Raw genomic sequence first — 17,571 nt, 5'->3', positions numbered from 1 at the left:
CTAAATATTAATGAAAAGTGGACGATCATCAAGGCTTCACTTTCTGACTGATGGCAAACATGAATCTTTGTGGAGATCATATAAGGTATATCTTTAGATTCAGAGCAGTTGTCTGAATGAAAAAGAAACGATTCATGGCTGCCTGAAGTCCTATTCAGTTAAAATGTGTGTTTATAGTTTAATGCATCCATTACAAGTGTATACAGCAGTTTGTAAAACAGAGCAACAAGTGTGCACATACTAGACCAAATTAAAATTAAGCCATTATATAATTTTAACATTTAACAAGGCAATCACTTTTAATCTTATGATGAAAATGGATGTTATTTTGCATTTAACTCCATATTTGTCAGCACAGTATGTACTGAATGTGAATAGGATGTTCAGTATCAGTGAAAGATGGCGCTCCTGCTTCTCTTTTACTAATGCTACCTTTTTCATTAAGTAGAAATATTCTGTCTAGACTCAAGGTTTTACACTAATAAAGCCTGCTGCAGGATCCACACAGGAGGTGGGGCTAACCCAGGTGAGGCAGGTGATGCAAGAGGAAAAACAGGCTCTACATACACAAGCTGCACCCTGCTTGTGTGCTGGTTACATGAGTCTGAAACAACCTCCTGTGTTTGTTGTAGCTGCACCAGGACATCTTGTGCTGTGATGCTGTATGATGTGTATGAAGAAGAGGCTCCAAGGAAGGATGCTCCACATAAAGGGGGCAACAAAGCTCCTTTGCCTGTCGAAAAATCATCAGATTGAAGTGCAGATCTTGCAGAACAATTACACAAACAGCCGTTACAGTACCATGAAGTTTGGATACACTTTCCCGTTAAATCCAATAGGAAAGTGTGTCCAAACTTTTGACTGGAAGTGTGGATCCTTCCAAAAAGACGCTACGAAAACCCTGTGAAAGTTGTGTTTCTCCCTCTTTCTCTTTCTCCTCTTGCCCAAACAATCACATTAAACTTTCCCTCTTATCAAAAACTCTGTTTAGCAGATATTCTGTATTCTGGTTATGTGACATTCACTTTCGAAGGTGTTAGAGACTAAAGATGTCTACAATTGCACATCTCTGTCTTAATCTGAACATCAGACAGTTTATATTACATCTATTTAGAGAGTTTATATTAAAATAGAGAGAAACTAAAACATATATAACTAAAGCAACCAGAAAATGTTTGTTTCCTGGTAAACAGTCAGATGGTTGAGTGTCCAGACTAATCATTTTAGCACCATTTATTTCTTATTTCACAGTGTTTCAGTACATTTGGCACTAAGATTATGACAAAATATGTGTTGACCTCTAAGCACCCCTGTCTTTGTTTCTATTTATTTTTTTATGCAAATTAAAGAATCATGAATGCTTTAGCCAGACTGACTCTTAATACCCACCTTAATCATTACTGATAAAGGCCCTCTGGAAGCAGACAACAAATTCTCATTTGTCATGCTGCACTACATTATGCTGATCATCTGCACTCAGCTTTGAAGAGCATTACATCACAGTCAATGCCAGTCAGAACTTTAGACTTCTCCCATGCAAGACACAGTTTTCACTCCCTCAAGAAGCTCTGCAGCACCAACTGGACCTCTAAAGTCTGTTAATGCAAATATAAATAAAATAAAACATTAAGTGCAGCTTACAGAAGTATTGGTCTGAATGTGGTTTTACCAAAAAATTGTTTATGAAAATTTGCACATATTAGGGATTTGTGCACACATGCTAAGCTTGTCACTTTAACATTTTACCCCGACTTGGATAATCCCATTCACACTATGAGTCAGAAATAACTTTCTGTACCAGACTAAAGGAATGTCTGTGTAGTAAATACCTTTCACTGATAAACTTGTGTAGTTCACGGATGTATTTGTGAAAGGTCAAAGAAAAGTTGTGTATATTGCACAGAGGAATGAAATACAGACTATAAAGCTTTGGCCTGTTCGGGTTACATGAAATTTATTCAGTGATGGAGGCTGAATAAATGTGTGACATGCTGGCTTTGGCTCTAAGTGTTTGGCCTTTCTTAATCCTTTCCTCAGTCATACATCCACTGTTTATGAACGAGTTAGCCAGTCAGCTCCTCAGGCATCAGACAAAAAGCCCTTCATCAGTCAGTGTTCTAATCCGGTACACACACGTTATATAAAGTGGGCATCCATAACCACGTCACGCAGCTACAGCTAACACTCCACAAAGCTTGGTGGTCTCCTAAACTTCTGTGAACTAAAGGATCACACTGAAGTGCAACAGCATCATGATTGTCATAGTGGACCTGCTGATGATGCTCATGGACATGACCTACTCCATCCTGTGCGCCATCATCCAGACTTTCCTTCATCCGAGGCTGAAGTGCATCGATGGGGAGCTCTGTCTGATCACAGGAGCCGGAGGTGCGCTAGGTCGCCTGTTCGCTCTGGAGTTTGCCAAAGAGGGAGCGCACCTGGTGCTGTGGGACTGCAACACAGCCGCCAACGAGCAGACCGCCAAGCTGGCGCGGGAACTGGGTGTTAAGGTGCACACGTTCACCGTGGACCTGTCCAAGCGGCGGAGCATTTATGAGACGGCGGACAGGGTGAGAGCGGAGATCGGGGATATCGCTATACTGGTCAACAACGCAGGCGTAGTAGCCGGACGCAGGTTCTTGGAGTGCCCTGACGAACTTTTGGAGCGGACTCTGTTGGTGAACTGTCATGCACTGTTTTGGGTGAGATCTGACGCACGCATCTTTTACGCACACACCCCAGAGAAGAAAGAAGCACTTATAGAGACAGGGCTACTGTAGCACGACTCGATGTGGATTATGTAACGCCCATTCACTGTTCTCCTTGATGGCTCGGGTCGGTGTTTGTGCGCCCGTGTGTAAAGGGATCAGAGCAGCCTGTACTGCAGCGGGTCGTACAGCATGTCCTGAATAGAAAAAAACTTCAGTTAATCATCAATTAATCTGTATAAACAGATATCTTAATATAAGCATGTATGTAAGGCGCAACTGTGCTTGCTTTGGTATTCAAGCTAAAGTTGAAGGTGACATTTTGGACCATCGTTAAAAGAATAGGCTAAAAGGACTTCACGTGAGCCCCCTGAGAAAGCATGTGATTCTGCTTTTGATCCTCTTTAAGCCAAAACCACATGCTCATAAATAAAAAGGACAAGCTCATTAGCACCAAATACCCAAGGATATCTGCAACAGATGTGCAATGGGTTGCTGGTTTCTGTTTTGAGGAAGCACATTGGACACTCATGAGCACCTGACCCAGTACGGGTCAGACTGGCGCGGGACCCAGAACTGGTCAGGCTGTGATGTGCTATATCGATACCGCCATGTGATCTTATATTATTACATGTCCCTGCTCTGAAATAATCATAACATGAGCAGCTGCAGTTTAATAAATAGTTATTACACGCAGGGTTCGTTTTAACTTATAAAAATTGAGTATAAAGCGAACCAAACCGGTAGTAGTTAAAAAAAAATCTGCCTCCCTCAGCTTAACACGTTTTGTTGCAGATTTCATCTTCCCCCAAAATAGCCTTTATTTCTGTGAAATCCATAAGTTGTGACGCCTGTGCTGCTAATTTTAGGTCTATGCACAGATTTCCATTGATGCAGATGATGCAGGAATTTAAGCTCGTGGCAGTTGAAGCCGTTTAAGATTTTGATGTGTTTGAGGATTGACATCCTAACGCAAACGTTATCCTTGGCATTTTTAAAGTGTAAAATGTTTGTTATAAATCAAATCCATTCTTTAACACAAACTCAGAACTTCACCTGTGCATTTAATGCTCATTCATAATAATCATGCACTTACTTTTTTTTTTTTTCTACCTTTTCATCCCTTTGTTAATTGAAGGCTATCTGGTTTAGCTGTTCATTGCCAAATGTATGATGTTGAAAAAAAGTGAGGATACAGGATATTTTTTTTCTAGTTGACTCTTCATTGGGTTGATGTGCAGGTGCAGTTGCATAATAGAACAGCACCACCACTCCAGAGCCAGCTGAAGCTCCATTAAGTCTTCTTCCTTGAAGTTTTTAGTTTTCCAGGTCTTAATAGTTCTGGTCAAGTGCTGTTTCTTAACTACATTAACTGAGAAAAACATCATACTGATGTTTCATATCAGTCTTTCTCTAACCTTGTCCTGCTTTGTGGGCATCAAATATTTTAATTTAAAGGTGGTGACAGCTAGTGTGGCGGCTTCTTGTTGAAAAAATGTTTGAGTCACAGTAGATTAAAGTTTTGAAATGTGCATTACCTGCCACAACAATGAATGTGAACAAGCCATAGACCTTGACAACCTAATAACCCTTCATAAAACTTACATGGGACTAAAACTTTTTAATGGCTCTCCAGCTTTTGCATACTTTTAGGAATGTCCTTATTTAACTATCATTTGCTATAATTCAAGTATCTTACTGGTTAAATATATTACAAGAACACTGAGAGAGGGCATAATGATGCAAAGTCTATAAAGCAGACTTTATTCAGTCTTTGACCATAAACCTACTTTGTACTTTTGTTCCAATACTAAAATCATATTTCTAATACACACCTCAACAGATGACAAAGGCTTTCCTCCCTCGGATGAAAGCAAAGAACCACGGTCACATTGTAACCATAGCAAGTGCTCTTGGACTGTTCACCACAGCATGCGTAGAGGTACGATGCACAACAAGAGACCATGAAGAACAGAAACTTGCCATGCTAACAGGTTGCTTCATTTTTCTAGGATTACTGTGCCAGTAAATTTGGAGCCGTTGGTTTCCATGAGTCACTGGCACATGAGCTGCGAGCAGAAAACCACGATGGCATCAAAACTACTTTAGTGTGTCCTTATATCGTGGACACAGGGATGTTTGCAGGTTGTGAAATCAGGTGAGGCATCATTGTTTATCATTTGAGCTGACTGGTCACAGTGATACACATGTTCCTTTTAATTTCCACCAGACGAGAACTTCGAAGTCTAATCCCGCCTCTGGAGCCACTTTACACGGTTCAGCAATCCATGAAAGCCATTTTAGGAGAGCAGCAAATGATCTGTATTCCTCGTCTCATGTACATCCCTTTCCTTGCAAGAGCGTAAGTATTTATAGGATTCTTCAGATAACTAGTTGCTCGGACCACGCTTTTAATTCACTTGACTTTGGTTTTCTGTTTGCAGATTGTTACCTTGGGAGGCAAATGTTGTGACATATCGCTTCATGGGAGGTGACAAATGCATGCTACCTTTCATCAAAAATGCTGAGATGAAGACCTCTAATGGCCATGTCAAGGCTTCCTAAGACTGTCTTAAAACTGTTGTTTAATGGACTGATGCAGGCACCAAAGGCTTGTAGAGTACATGTCATCTCAAGGGAGAGTCCAGTATTTGCACTTGCTCATTTTATTCCCCCTCTGACTTTCCTGCAACTTGAATATGAAGAACATTTCTGCATAAATGTCAGAAAAAGCAAATTGAGAAAGGTCCATAATTGAATGCAAAGGATCACTTAAAAGTTAAAAAGATAATCAAAAATATAGTTGATAGAAAAACTAAGACTACAGTGGTAACAGATTTATACAAGTGCCTCTTTATTCACAATAGCAGGTGCGGGGAAAAAAGGACTACACATTAACAAATTTGAGGGAAACATGCAACAAGAAAATATGAACCGCACAATTAAGTCTCATTGACTATAAAAAGGAATTCAAACATACAAAAAGAAAACAGCACTAAGTAAATCTTTTCCGTTTATTTGAGCTGTTTTGTATTTCACAACACTGTTCATTTCACCTTTGCTGCTGCTGATGTTGCCAACACAGATAACTGCACCAGTACCAATCCATATTCACCATATCCAAATCCTTGTTAGTCCAAAAAAAAAAAAATCAAACAAACATAATTTGGTTTTGCCTACTTGGTTGTGTCTTTAAAACCATTAAAAATCTTCCATCAGAAGACACATCCTTAACTCAAGCAAAAATACTTCTCTTGTAATTCCATCAAACATTTGTAAAGTCTGAAATTCAGCTGAAGTGGATCCGTCATGTGACCTGGGGTCTCTGGCTGCAGCGTACTGTGGTTTCAACAACTCTCCATTGTCACATCAGTTTTACACAAGTTGCACAGTGGCTGCCTGTAGGTACCCCTGCAGGAACTGGAGGGCCTCTGCATTCAAATTGGTGCTCAGCATAGAAGGAACCTGCACCAGACAGAGAAGCAAGATCTTGCTTAATTGTGATTTCTGCAACACATCAAATGCAATCCAATCCTTTTCTTCATTTTAAATTTTTATTCAATCTTATCAATTTAATCCTAATCTGTGGAGAAAAAAAAATGAAAGGAAGCAAATGCAGCTTGTTTTTGGTGAAAAATATGCACTATTGAACACACCCTTCCAGGACAGGCAGTGGAAAGCTTGTGGAGGGACTGAGCCAGCAGGATTTTTGGATTGCCCACGGCATCTCCTATTGGGTCGTGCTCCTTCTTTCCAGCAAAGGCCAGCTGTGAGAATGCCGTCTGATAGCCTGGTGTGTCTTCGATGTCAATGAAGTGCTCATCATCTGGGATGCTGTCATCTTCTGGTAACTCAAACAGGCCAATAAGAGCCTGCAGCAGAGGGGTCCTGAACAGAAGCAGCAAATAACTGTTTTACTCAGTGCAATAAGATTAATTGGTGTCTCTATATGAATTAGAGGGTATTGAGGTCCCATAACCTGCTTTGCCCTGTGCTTCACACCCTGAAGCATCATATACCTAGCCACAATTACTGCGACACTGTTCCAATTGCTGTTATTCTTCTTATATAAATAATCAGTACCAAGGTGTCTTGAACGCTAGCTACAAGTCACCAACTTTTTCCCTACAGACAATTTCTCCTGATGGTCATAAATTGATTTAAGACTTTGATTCCACATGTTTTCAGCCTTCCAAGATATTGTGGCATCTTTTTTCCATACCAAGGCTCTAAGTTGAGGTCCAGACAGACAGACAGACAGACAGACAGACAGACAGACAGACAGACAGACGTACGTTCTTTCAGCCTGGTTTCTTACCAGAGTTTAGTGTACTCCGTGTCCATCATTGCAGGACACTCTGTTAGGACTTTTGTGATACCAACAGCACAAATCTTCTTCTCAACTGCTCCAGACACCTTCTGAACCTCTGGAATAACAATTTTCTCCAATACCATGCCAAACATTCTGCAACACAAAAGGCAAAACATTTTCTATTTCCAATTCAAATATCAGGACAGTCCTGCAAAAACACTGGAACAAAGGAATACTAGAAATCAGAAACACTAGTACTAAAGTGTCTTTAGGAGACAAACATTCCTATATAATAATTCTACATATAACTATGCTACCCTCTAGAAAGCTTAGTCTCCTAATTTAGCTACTAAACTATCACAGGGTTCCTGGACTGTAACTATTATTAAGTGTGACAAAATTTTCAAACCAGGCCCAAACGTGCTACTTGAAAAAAATGTTGAATTTTTTTTAACTTAAAAAAAAGATTCAGTTAAAAGGACAGTATGAGGTGTGTTTATAAACGCCTCATGAACTAATGGAGGGATGTTGTGGTAGCATAATGTTCAAATTTGCTCTTCTTTTTACTCTCGCTTGCTCCATAGAACTACTAGTTTTTTATATTGTTTTCAAAAGTAAACTTCACTGAGACCCTCCTGTGACACTGTAGCCTTACATGTCTGGTGAAGATGGCACAAGGAATGCAGTAATAAAAAACACCACTTTTCAGGAAGAAAAACAGTTTATAAGATAAACATATTGCAATCAAACTGTCCTGGAACAGATGTAATGCACTGCCTGCAGCATTTGCAATGAGGACTGCACTCATTTTTCTGCTGACTACACTGAAGCAGAGATTAAATAAATCTGGCATAAAATGAACAATGAGCTGCATGCATGCATGTTTCCATTGTGAACCAAGACTAAGATGCAGCATGGAAAATCCTACCAGCAAAATTCACTGTTCATTCACACAAATTAAGTCAATACTGTACATACAGCTTCCACTCTTTACAGTCTACTTTTGTGTCACACTGTTGGGTGGGAAGTGGGAGGGCAGGTGAGTAGAGATGTTTACTTACTTTGGCTGGATGCTGTCAAAAATCTCCTGAAGTGCTATCGCTCCATATTTGACACAATACAAGTTGACAAACACCAAGAAACCTTTGAGAAACAGAAAATACCCACTGTAAAAAAAAGTTAAAAGGCTTGATCTGACTATTTATAATTACGCTAAAAGCTCAGAATACAAAGAAAAGACTGTACGAACTCTTGATGAACTTGGTGGTTTTAGAGCTTTGTAGCCTCTGAAAGAGCAAAATGAAGATCTGTTTCCTGTACTGGGTGAGAGATTCTCTGGCAAATAAAGAGTAAAGGATGTCAAAATAAAGTTCACCCGGTACAGTATTTGAGATGATTCAATAATTGATTACTGTAAACAACTTACGGGGGCATGTGCTCTATGATGCTGTTGAGAAGGTAAAAACCTTGGTGGTCATTGGCCTTGGAAGCAATAAGCTTTTGGAAAACTCCAAGTAAGCCAGGCTGAAGGGGAAAGATGGCGAGATCCATCGATGAATAAACTATTCACCAACAATAAAAAAATACACAATCTTTTTTCTTTAGTATTAAAGCAGAAACACAGCTTTTCATGCCGTTATCCTCCATTTGTCAAACAATACTGAATTTTATGAGCAGCACATTCTGGCATTTAGTGTTACAGTCAATCACTAAACTCATTTATTTTATTCCCCAGATTCCCTGTGATATTCAGGGTGATTACTTACTATTTTGTCAGCAGCAGAAGCAGCAATGCTAGCACCTCCCTTCTCAAGGTAAGCTTGAAGTAGGCGCACAAGAGGAGGAATGTTCCCTGTCCGTTCCCACAAAACAGGCTGCAGCAAGTGAGGGAATAAAGCCATGTAGGAAGAGGGAATGGAGTTGGAGTGGATTTCTAGGAGGAGGGACATCACCTGAAACACGTATGGAAGAAACTCTGCAAAAGAAATAAAAATTTAAAATGAGTTGTCTCATTAACACATCTTTAAAAATTAAAGTCAGTTTCACAGGACGTTGACACACCCTGGACATCGTTCTGAAGGATCTCGGTGAAGACAGGGAAGAGTGCTTCCTCGAAGCTGCTAACTGTGGGGGGGTTGGCTTTGCAGGTGATCCTCACCGACAGGCACAGGGACTCGAACAGGTAGTGATTAAAGTGAGGCTTGCTAGGATTCTGAAAGCATGTTAAAGATTTTAGATAGTTCAACATGTTTATCCTAAAAACATGCTTCTTTGCAAATCTAACTGTATTTAGAAGTTAAAAAAAAAAACTCACCTTGCTCACTAAGAGGAGCTTTTGAGTTAGCTGACCAATCAGAGTGGGAATGTAGGGAACAATGACATCCTGCAGCAAGGAGAAGCTGCGCATGATAGCTTTAGAAATACAGGAGAAAAAGACATGATGAGTATACATAACTAAATGGACACTAGATTAGGGAGCAATAAAAACATTTTAAACTGTTACCCTTCATGATATATTCGTTTTCTGCAGAACCAGGAAGAGCCAGCGCTTTGAACAAGTTGTTGAGCAGCTGTTCAGTAAAAGGTGCCATCTCTGCAGAAGTGATGCTGGCAATACAGAGAGGACGATAACCAATTAAAAGCTATTAAAATTAATGCAAAGGTTTACATAGACTTTATGCAGTTCTGTGTCATTTAATTTTGTGTTATATAAAAAATTTTTGTGAAACATAAACATGCTGCCAAGTGGGAGAAATGACTGCGGGCAACTGGGTCATCATTAGTGGCCAGAATTTAGCTGCACACTTGAACGCTGTGAGATTTGCTGCTTTCTACGAGAGGAAATTCCCACCAGTCAGCACATAAACTCCAGCTAAGAGACAACTTACACCAGGAGGATGATTATTTACAGTGTATCCTATATGATGAGAAAGGCGCACACACACAGACATGCGCGTGACCACAGGTGAGAACAGCACAAAGAATATGCTTCAGAAAACACATCAAGCACTTTATAATCACAGAAAAATATCAGCTTTTTCTTAACTTTCCCAGGGTTGTGTTCATCACAGGAACGTGCACGGCTGAACAAAATTAAAATCAAGTACCTTCTGAAGTTGTTCATATTTAAAACCTTTATGCCAAATCAGTTAAGAGTGAAACGCAAAAATGTGTTTCCCTTGATGGTTGTATGAATAGTTGTTAAAAGACTAGTCTTTCCTTTAAAGACAAAACATACACTTATGATGACCACTTCCTTTTTATGTTTTCACAAGTGAAACCTCATCAAGTATTTTGGTTCATTTAGAAGTGTACTGTGTGTAAAGTAGTGGCATGTTTTGGTTTATATTGCAAATCTGACAACAGATCGCTCTAACTCTTACACATTGAACTTATAAAAGGACATGCTGTATGAATATCTCACTATTTAGCCCGATACTCACAGTGTTGTGTTGTTGGGGCCTCTCAAAGTAAACAACCTCTCCAAAGCATGGGCAGCATAAGTGTGTTCGACCGTGCTTTCAGCCTGCAGGTGAGTTATCAGAAGAGGAACTGCCTGCAGCAGCTGCTCTTTGGGAAGCTGAAGGAAAAAGACGGAGTGAGCCCCCAGTGAGCAATTTAATTTTACTTAGAAAATTTAAGGGGCTAGGGTAAAAGTTGGGGTTCATACCTGACTTCTGAAGATCATCACATACTTGATTGCATCTGCCTTCAGCACAGGAAATTCATTAACTACAATAAAAATATAAGAATAGTTATATTGTGGGCACATGTCAAGCAACAGAACTGCATTATTTAATAAAACAGTTAAAAGCAGTTTCATTATCAGATAAGCCAAGTTTTATCTGCAAAAACTAAATATTGATATATTTATCTCTTGTACTATTTTTTAAATAAATGTGAACCAAATTTGAATGAATTAACAAATGTTTGGATTCAAATTCAGCAGAAATTCTCTCTCTCCATCACTCCACAAGCAATGTGACTTCTACAGGCATGTGCTGTTTCTATATTTGATAAAAGAGGGTGTTACTGATTACTGATCAACAGCTAATTATTTACTAACATGCGTATGACTGGCCTCCACACGTTTAATAAATCTGGATTATTTTGTACTTATGGCCATTCTAAATTTCATTCATTGGATGAAAGTTAGGACAGTTTCTATAAACAAATGATAGATGAGGGCCCAGGACATTTTTGGTTTACACAAAATTAAAAGCATTTATAGAAGAAACCACTTTTATTGTAAGCCAAAATGCAGTATGCTTTAAGTCAGCAGCATTCTTACCATTGGAGGATTTTAAGTCTGGAAGAATGTGGTTCACAAAGAATTCGGTCAGATTCACCAACTCATTAGCTTGTGTTATTCCATGCTGTCAGGAAAACAGAAAAAAGGCAAGAGAATAAACAAAATGCACCTACTGAATCTAACAGCTTTAACTTATTTACCTTAGTATGTTAGCTTTTACTTGGTTAACTAACTACATCTGTTAATGCATATCAACCGCACCTTCTGTGTCTGAGCTTTGGATGCTAGTGATGTGACCAGATAGATGGCAGCATCCTTGTGTTTCCAGTTCTCTCTGGGGTTTTTTGCATATTCTGTAAGCATCGAGTTCACATAGCCAGAGAAGATTGCTGTGACGGGTCCCTCAAAAAACTTACAGAGGCCTCTCACCAAGTCGCATGCTGCCCTACGGCGAGTGTCAATGTCTACGAAAGGATGGGGGGGAAAAGGGAAAAAAAAAAAAAAGATTAAAAAGAATTTTAACATCAAGAAGTCTAATAAGCTGAGTGACTGAAAATTTTGCCAACCATGTTTTTCCTTTTTGTTTTTTTAAAACTGATCATTGAACAGGGTGATTAAACCATCAATATTTACCAGATCCTTCAAGATCTCTTCGAATGTATTCTTCAGAGTTATCTTCAAAGGCCTCCTCGTCTGCACCTAATAGAGCAAGACATGGACATTTGATGTTTGTAACCACACAGGAAGAAATCAGAGTCTGAGTCAGCTAAAAATAACGTTTCCAGGTGCAAAATGATCACTTACTTCTGAACTCCATGTTGGGCACAATAACCTTCTCACAAATGCTAGTGAGTGTATTTTGGTCCTCAAACAGATGCTTGTAGTGTGGTCTTTCACAGACCGATGCCAAAAACTGGATAGCATTACTTACAAGCTGCAAAACAAAGAGTGTAATCAGTACATAGATGATGCATGAAAACAAAGAAATAAACACACACATAATGGGGGCCGAGTACTCTCACCAGATCATATTTGACTTCTTGGCCAGTAGAGACTAAAAGGTTCCAGATGGCAGTAACAAAGCGTGGCAGGAACGGCTGAAATTCCTCATCATACTTCTGGGCATAGAGAGCAGCATTGTCACATATCTGAGACTTCAGCAGCTCCAGAAGGCCGGCCTCCTCCTCATCCTGGAGGGTTTCATTATGAGAGAACCAAATATATTATGGTTAAAAAACAAAACAAAATAAACAACACGTACTGATGAATAATATATTAGAGGAGAAAAAAATACAACACACATCTGTCTGTAAAAGCTTATTATCCAAAGTCAGTAAGCCATGGAAATTTGTCATCCAGGTTTCCATGTTGTCCTCAAAAAACTCTGGGAGGTCCTGTAGGACAATGATGAAAACAGTTACAAACAACCCCTCTTAATAAAGATGACACAAATGACAAAAACGGTCCGATTTCTACATGGAGCTAACTTAGAATGTCGTAAAAATACTAATACATGGCTTGTTATTAAATATCAATGTGGCTTGATTCATCAATAAGGGACCCTAATAATTAAATCAAAGTATACATGACAGTTTATTGGATTATTTCTTATTAGTTTTTTAACTCATTTCTGGCCAAGAAATAACAATTGGCCCTTGTGAGATTTTTTTTTTTTTTTTTTTTTTAAGAAAGAATTAATCTATTAGTGATAAAAAAAAAATACACTCACAATATTCATAACTGTTAACTGTTTAGTGAAAAAAAATAATAATAAAACTGTCCTGACCTGAAAGTTAAGACTATAGAAAAGTTTGGAGATGAGCGTCAGAGATGAGAAGAGAACTTTCAAGGCATGGATGTCATTAGTGTGAGTCTGACACAACTCAATTGTGGCCTGCAACAAATAGAGAAAACAGTTTAATATTACTAAGACGCAATCTTCACGTCTGAAAAGATATTAAGTGGTGGACAACATTTAGCTGACTTATAAGAATGCAGAAATACAACTGTTAGATTACAAACCTTGAACAGCTCTGTCAAAGGTAGGGCAAATGTGTCCAGTACAAGTTTTATCTCAGACCAAAGCTCGTTTGACTTGAACTCGTGGCGGTACCTTAAAAAAGTAAATGCAGAGAATATTTAAATCTGTAAATACACCCATAGAGAACTAATCATTGACGGAGGGAACTCTACCTCTTAAAGAGGGAATGTGCAGTCCGAAGCACCCCATTGATGATGTGGAAGTCTCCACTTCTAAAGCGGGTCACCATCTCCGTTAGAAGGTCTGGCCATTTTTGAGGAAAGTCTTCTCTTCCTATGATGCTGATGGCATCACTCAGCTGCAGAGATGAATAGTTTATGTAAATGGTGGTTAAGCATACTACTTCATACTTCCAATGAGACCCCTTCAGTTATGACGACATACCTGTTTTTGAATCTGTTCTGGGCTGCTCAGCATTAAATTTACAATGTTGGCTTTAATAGCTGTTCGGTCTGCATCAGAGATTTTGTTTGGTTCATCTTCAACCTTTAAGGACAAAACCAACAGCACTGAAGTCATACATGGACAAATGCCAAACAAAAACTATCCTGTCTGTGCGTTAATATGTCACACATATTAGAATAGTATTTTACATTAAACTTTTCTGACTGAGGAGAACTATAATATTTGTTGAGACTCACAATTCGCCAGTTTCTTTTAATGTAATTCTTGAATGTAACCGCAGCACAGACACGAATCACATTGTCTTGGGACTTTTCCAGCAAAGTGAGAAGTAACAAAGGGTAGTTCTGGCTTCCCTCCACAGATTCAAGAAACTTCTCAGCTGAGAGGAGAAAAAATAAAAAATAAACAAGTGCAACAATGGAGAACTCACACATGTCAAGTAAAAACCTTGCACAGGTAAGTCTATGGAAACGACTTTTCTCTATACACTAGTAGGATAAATAAATGGTTTGTCATGAAGTAAACCTACCAGGACGCCTGACTGTTGGGTCTGGGTCCAGTGTTTTCCTTAGGAACTCCGTCAGGGTTTGGAGATTGGCATCATTCAGCTCCATGCTTGCAACTTTGGGAAGAGTAAGTGAACGAAAGAATATATATATATATATATATATATATATATATATATATATATATATATATAGATATAGAATATATGACATATAGAATATATGACAGTTTGCTGAGTGAACCGTTTCTACAACCATTATAATTGCACAAAACATTTTTTCATGGGGGAGCAGCTCTGGTTTACAGGAAGACCAGTTTAATGCTTACAGAGATATGTTGCTGTAAAATTAGGAAAATAGGCATTTTCTAGCTGAAGTAAATAAGGTATTCCCTGAAAGAAATCTTCCAAGCTGCAGAATGTCTTGCTTCAAAGCCTGCAAACACATACTAGTCACAATAAGTAGAGATATTCTGCTTTTTGTAGGATGTCAGAATGCATCTAAAATGCACTATTTATACTTTACAGGTGACCTTAATTTAACTTTATCTTTATCTAACTGCCATTTTGCGTTGTGTTTACATTGCTTGAGCAGTGGCTCACGTCTTTCATATTTGTACTGCTCCTTTTGCTTAAGATGTATCAATTCATACAGTATATTTAGACACGTATTTTCCTTTTATAAACCCAATATAAATATTTATTTATCAGAAATGAGTCCATATAGATGGGCAGATAATTTTATTTCAAAACCAAAATATCAGAACAACAAATGTTTAATCATATAACTCTTCAGTATGACGATGCAGTTGCAGCCAACAGTTTGTAGACTTGCAGGTTTTAATCCACCCCTTTGTAAAATGGCTGCATGAACATTTAATGATTGGTAGTTTTTAAATTCATGACAAGTGTAGGCACTTACACCAAACACAAGGTCAACACCAATGTCTGAGACTGAAATTGGTGGCAACACATCTAAACCTGAATTTCATTTATTGTTCAGCATCTTGTAACAATCTGAGTTAATAGTGTTTCTGCATCATAACGACTCTTCACTAAAATGAAGGAATAACAAATGCACAATTCTATTTAAAATGACCAACATTCATGATGTAATAGTGCATTTTCAATTTCACCCAAAAATTTAAGAACTTTTTTGTGGCTCAAGTATTGTTCAGTTTTTATGACATCTTCACAAAAGTAGAATTTTTAATTAATCAAACCACAAGGCCACTTTCCACTTAATCTCAGGTCAATCTCTTAAATAAAATTTGGCCTGGTGGCAGGAGTGAATAGCTTTGTAAATGTGGCATTGTCTTTACCTGGTAGAAGCTCTTAATTGTATTGATGGATACAGAGAAGGACTGTGTTAACTGTCAGTGGCTTTCTAAGTGTTCCTACAGTCATACAATAAGCAAAGAATGAGTGAGTGAATGAATAAATTTATATTATCTTACATTCAAAGTAGAAAAAAAGTCCCAATCTATCTGAAACACGTGTGTCCTGGCTCCTGCAAAAATCTAATAATCCATGTGTACTGGCGTACATTGCTGAAACAATACGTAGCTCGCAAAAAGCCAGTTTGACTCTTGATCTAAAGTTTGCAGTTTCTCTCATGGAGTGAGTCGTACATGCATTTGATTCAAAATCTAGCAGCTGGCTATAATGCCTCAACCTGGCACTGGCTCAGCTGACCCCCCCTGACTCCAGATCTGTTTATGAAGTGTAACACACAGCTAGCGGGCTAAAGGTTTTGAATTCAAATATTGCACATGGCGTCGGTATGTCACATGCACTGAATTGCATATCAAGTTATATGTAAATCCAACAATGTGCATTTTCGCTCAACTGGCCTACCTTATTATTAAACGCACATTGACATCAAAAGCGGGCGTGGAAAGGACTATGGCAGATCCAGTTATTAGACTTATCCAGCAGCCGGGTCCCCTCTAAAATACACAGCTAATCTTAGCACTAGCTTGCTAATGTGTTTGATGCTAACCATAAAGTTAGCTAATTTCCGATCATTACGTTTATACTCACCAGCTTTGCTGTATAACCTCTTTGAGTAAACGGACACCACAAAAACATATATATTTGCCGTTTATGTAACACAAATGTCTTACCGTTACAGTATCTTTCAGTTAGGTTGGGATGTAGAGCCACTACACACAGCACACACAGACGTGCTCTCTGTACCAGCTTACAAACGTCTGAAGCAAAAAGGAACTGCGCGGTCACTGGTTCGCGCAGGCGCAGACGTGAAGGCGAAGTCAGTGTCGTGGAATGAATTGTCTGCCAGAAACTGATTAGACGTCCGCGGGAGCGCGCGCAAAAACCGAATTTCTGCAGGCTTAATTCGACCTTAAAGAGTTTTGGAGTGCATTTGGTAAATTACAACGATTATTATGAGGCCTGTTCCACTTTAAAAGGGTAAGGAGGTGGGTGTAAAGTACTACTTTGCCAGTAATCTGTACGGTATAACTCTTGAATAAAATCAGACCACTTTAATGTAGATTCTGCATTTTATTGACAAGAAATGTACTGTATAAGTCAAAAATAAGTCAAAATAAGTCATGAACATAATGAAAGCGAAACTTTGTAAATCAACACATAAATCATATACGAATTGGACTTGACATTCTAAAAATAAACAAGCATAAGGCAAACACATGAAGCCTAAACAGTGAAGGAGCAACATATAATTTCTGTATACAGCACCTCTTCGTCAGCAGTTGCAATCAATCCGTTAAAGCACTCACAAAAGCATACTTTCTTTGTTAATATGGACATACTGTCACTTGCATTTGCGTGCTATGTCGGTTTTATATAGAGGAACAACCGTAGACCAGAGACAGAAACTGAGCAACACGGCGATAACAGGCTGCGCGCGCTCCCGCGGCCGTCTAATCAGTTTCTGGCACGACACCTGTCACACCCCTCTGTTAACAGTGTGTAATAAGCGGTTAAATAATACTAAATCAAACATTTTACACGGGTTTATTGTGCACAGCAACATATTTAATAAAACAAGTCATTTTGGTCACATATGTTCTATTTTCATAATTATATTAAACATTTTTAATCATCGTCCACCCTGTCAATATCGATAAAACTTTATATATAAGGCACTTTTCGTACAAAGAAATTGCTTTACACGGATTTTATTTTAAAAACGTCAACAACAAAATCTTATCCCTAAGAGTCCCTCAGACCAAATAAGTCACGCCAACACACACACACATGCATACATACAACCACACTCAGATACATACACATTTGTAATGTTGTCCAGCGCTGTCCTAACCCTTACCAATCGCACTGAGGAAAATAAAACACTGGAATTCA

At 38.7% G+C, this 17,571-nt stretch overlaps 2 protein-coding genes across 2 annotated transcripts; one reads left to right on the top strand and one right to left on the bottom strand.

The window, feature by feature from the left end:
- Positions 1-2,252: 2,252 nt before the first annotated feature.
- Positions 2,253-5,466, top strand: LOC121637016 (retinol dehydrogenase 10-B-like). Its single transcript, XM_041980894.1, has 5 exons — positions 2,253-2,702; positions 4,552-4,650; positions 4,721-4,866; positions 4,939-5,070; positions 5,153-5,466. The coding sequence occupies exons 1-5, from the start codon at positions 2,253-2,255 to the stop codon at positions 5,271-5,273; spliced, it is 948 nt and encodes a 315-aa protein (XP_041836828.1). The 3' UTR covers positions 5,274-5,466.
- Positions 5,467-5,538: 72 nt separating this feature from the next.
- On the bottom strand, positions 5,539-16,472 carry cse1l (CSE1 chromosome segregation 1-like (yeast)). Its single transcript, XM_041980893.1, has 25 exons — positions 16,350-16,472; positions 14,248-14,340; positions 13,955-14,097; positions 13,698-13,799; positions 13,466-13,611; positions 13,295-13,385; positions 13,059-13,166; positions 12,574-12,666; positions 12,295-12,462; positions 12,077-12,206; positions 11,906-11,971; positions 11,534-11,736; positions 11,312-11,396; positions 10,691-10,752; positions 10,464-10,600; positions 9,524-9,627; positions 9,335-9,432; positions 9,082-9,232; positions 8,787-8,995; positions 8,447-8,544; positions 8,270-8,355; positions 8,082-8,163; positions 7,027-7,173; positions 6,365-6,596; positions 5,539-6,173 (listed from the first exon to the last, which is right to left on the bottom strand). Exons 2-25 carry the CDS (start codon positions 14,330-14,332, stop codon positions 6,084-6,086), a joined length of 2,916 nt encoding a protein of 971 aa, XP_041836827.1. The 5' UTR covers positions 14,333-14,340; positions 16,350-16,472; the 3' UTR covers positions 5,539-6,083.
- Positions 16,473-17,571: the final 1,099 nt, after the last annotated feature.

Source organism: Melanotaenia boesemani, chromosome 3 (genome assembly GCF_017639745.1).
Source record: "Melanotaenia boesemani isolate fMelBoe1 chromosome 3, fMelBoe1.pri, whole genome shotgun sequence".
NCBI classification, from domain to species: domain Eukaryota; kingdom Metazoa; phylum Chordata; class Actinopteri; order Atheriniformes; family Melanotaeniidae; genus Melanotaenia; species Melanotaenia boesemani.
This window is presented reverse-complemented; position numbering and strand designations above follow the sequence as displayed.

Excerpts from the sequence above, each read along its gene's own strand:
- cse1l (XM_041980893.1), bottom strand. The coding sequence starts at position 14,332 with ATGGAGCTGAATGATGCCAATCTCCAAACCCTGACGGAGTTCCTAAGG. Across the intron at positions 12,207-12,294 it reads AAGAAGTCAAATATGATCTG|CTTGTAAGTAATGCTATCCA; the intron begins GTGAGAGTACTC and ends TTTGTTTTGCAG. Across the intron at positions 8,545-8,786 it reads CTTCTGCTGCTGACAAAATA|CCTGGCTTACTTGGAGTTTT; the intron begins GTAAGTAATCAC and ends TTTCCCCTTCAG.
- LOC121637016 (XM_041980894.1), top strand. The coding sequence starts at position 2,253 with ATGATTGTCATAGTGGACCTGCTGATGATGCTCATGGACATGACCTAC. Across the intron at positions 4,651-4,720 it reads TCACCACAGCATGCGTAGAG|GATTACTGTGCCAGTAAATT; the intron begins GTACGATGCACA and ends TCATTTTTCTAG. Across the intron at positions 5,071-5,152 it reads ATCCCTTTCCTTGCAAGAGC|ATTGTTACCTTGGGAGGCAA; the intron begins GTAAGTATTTAT and ends TTCTGTTTGCAG.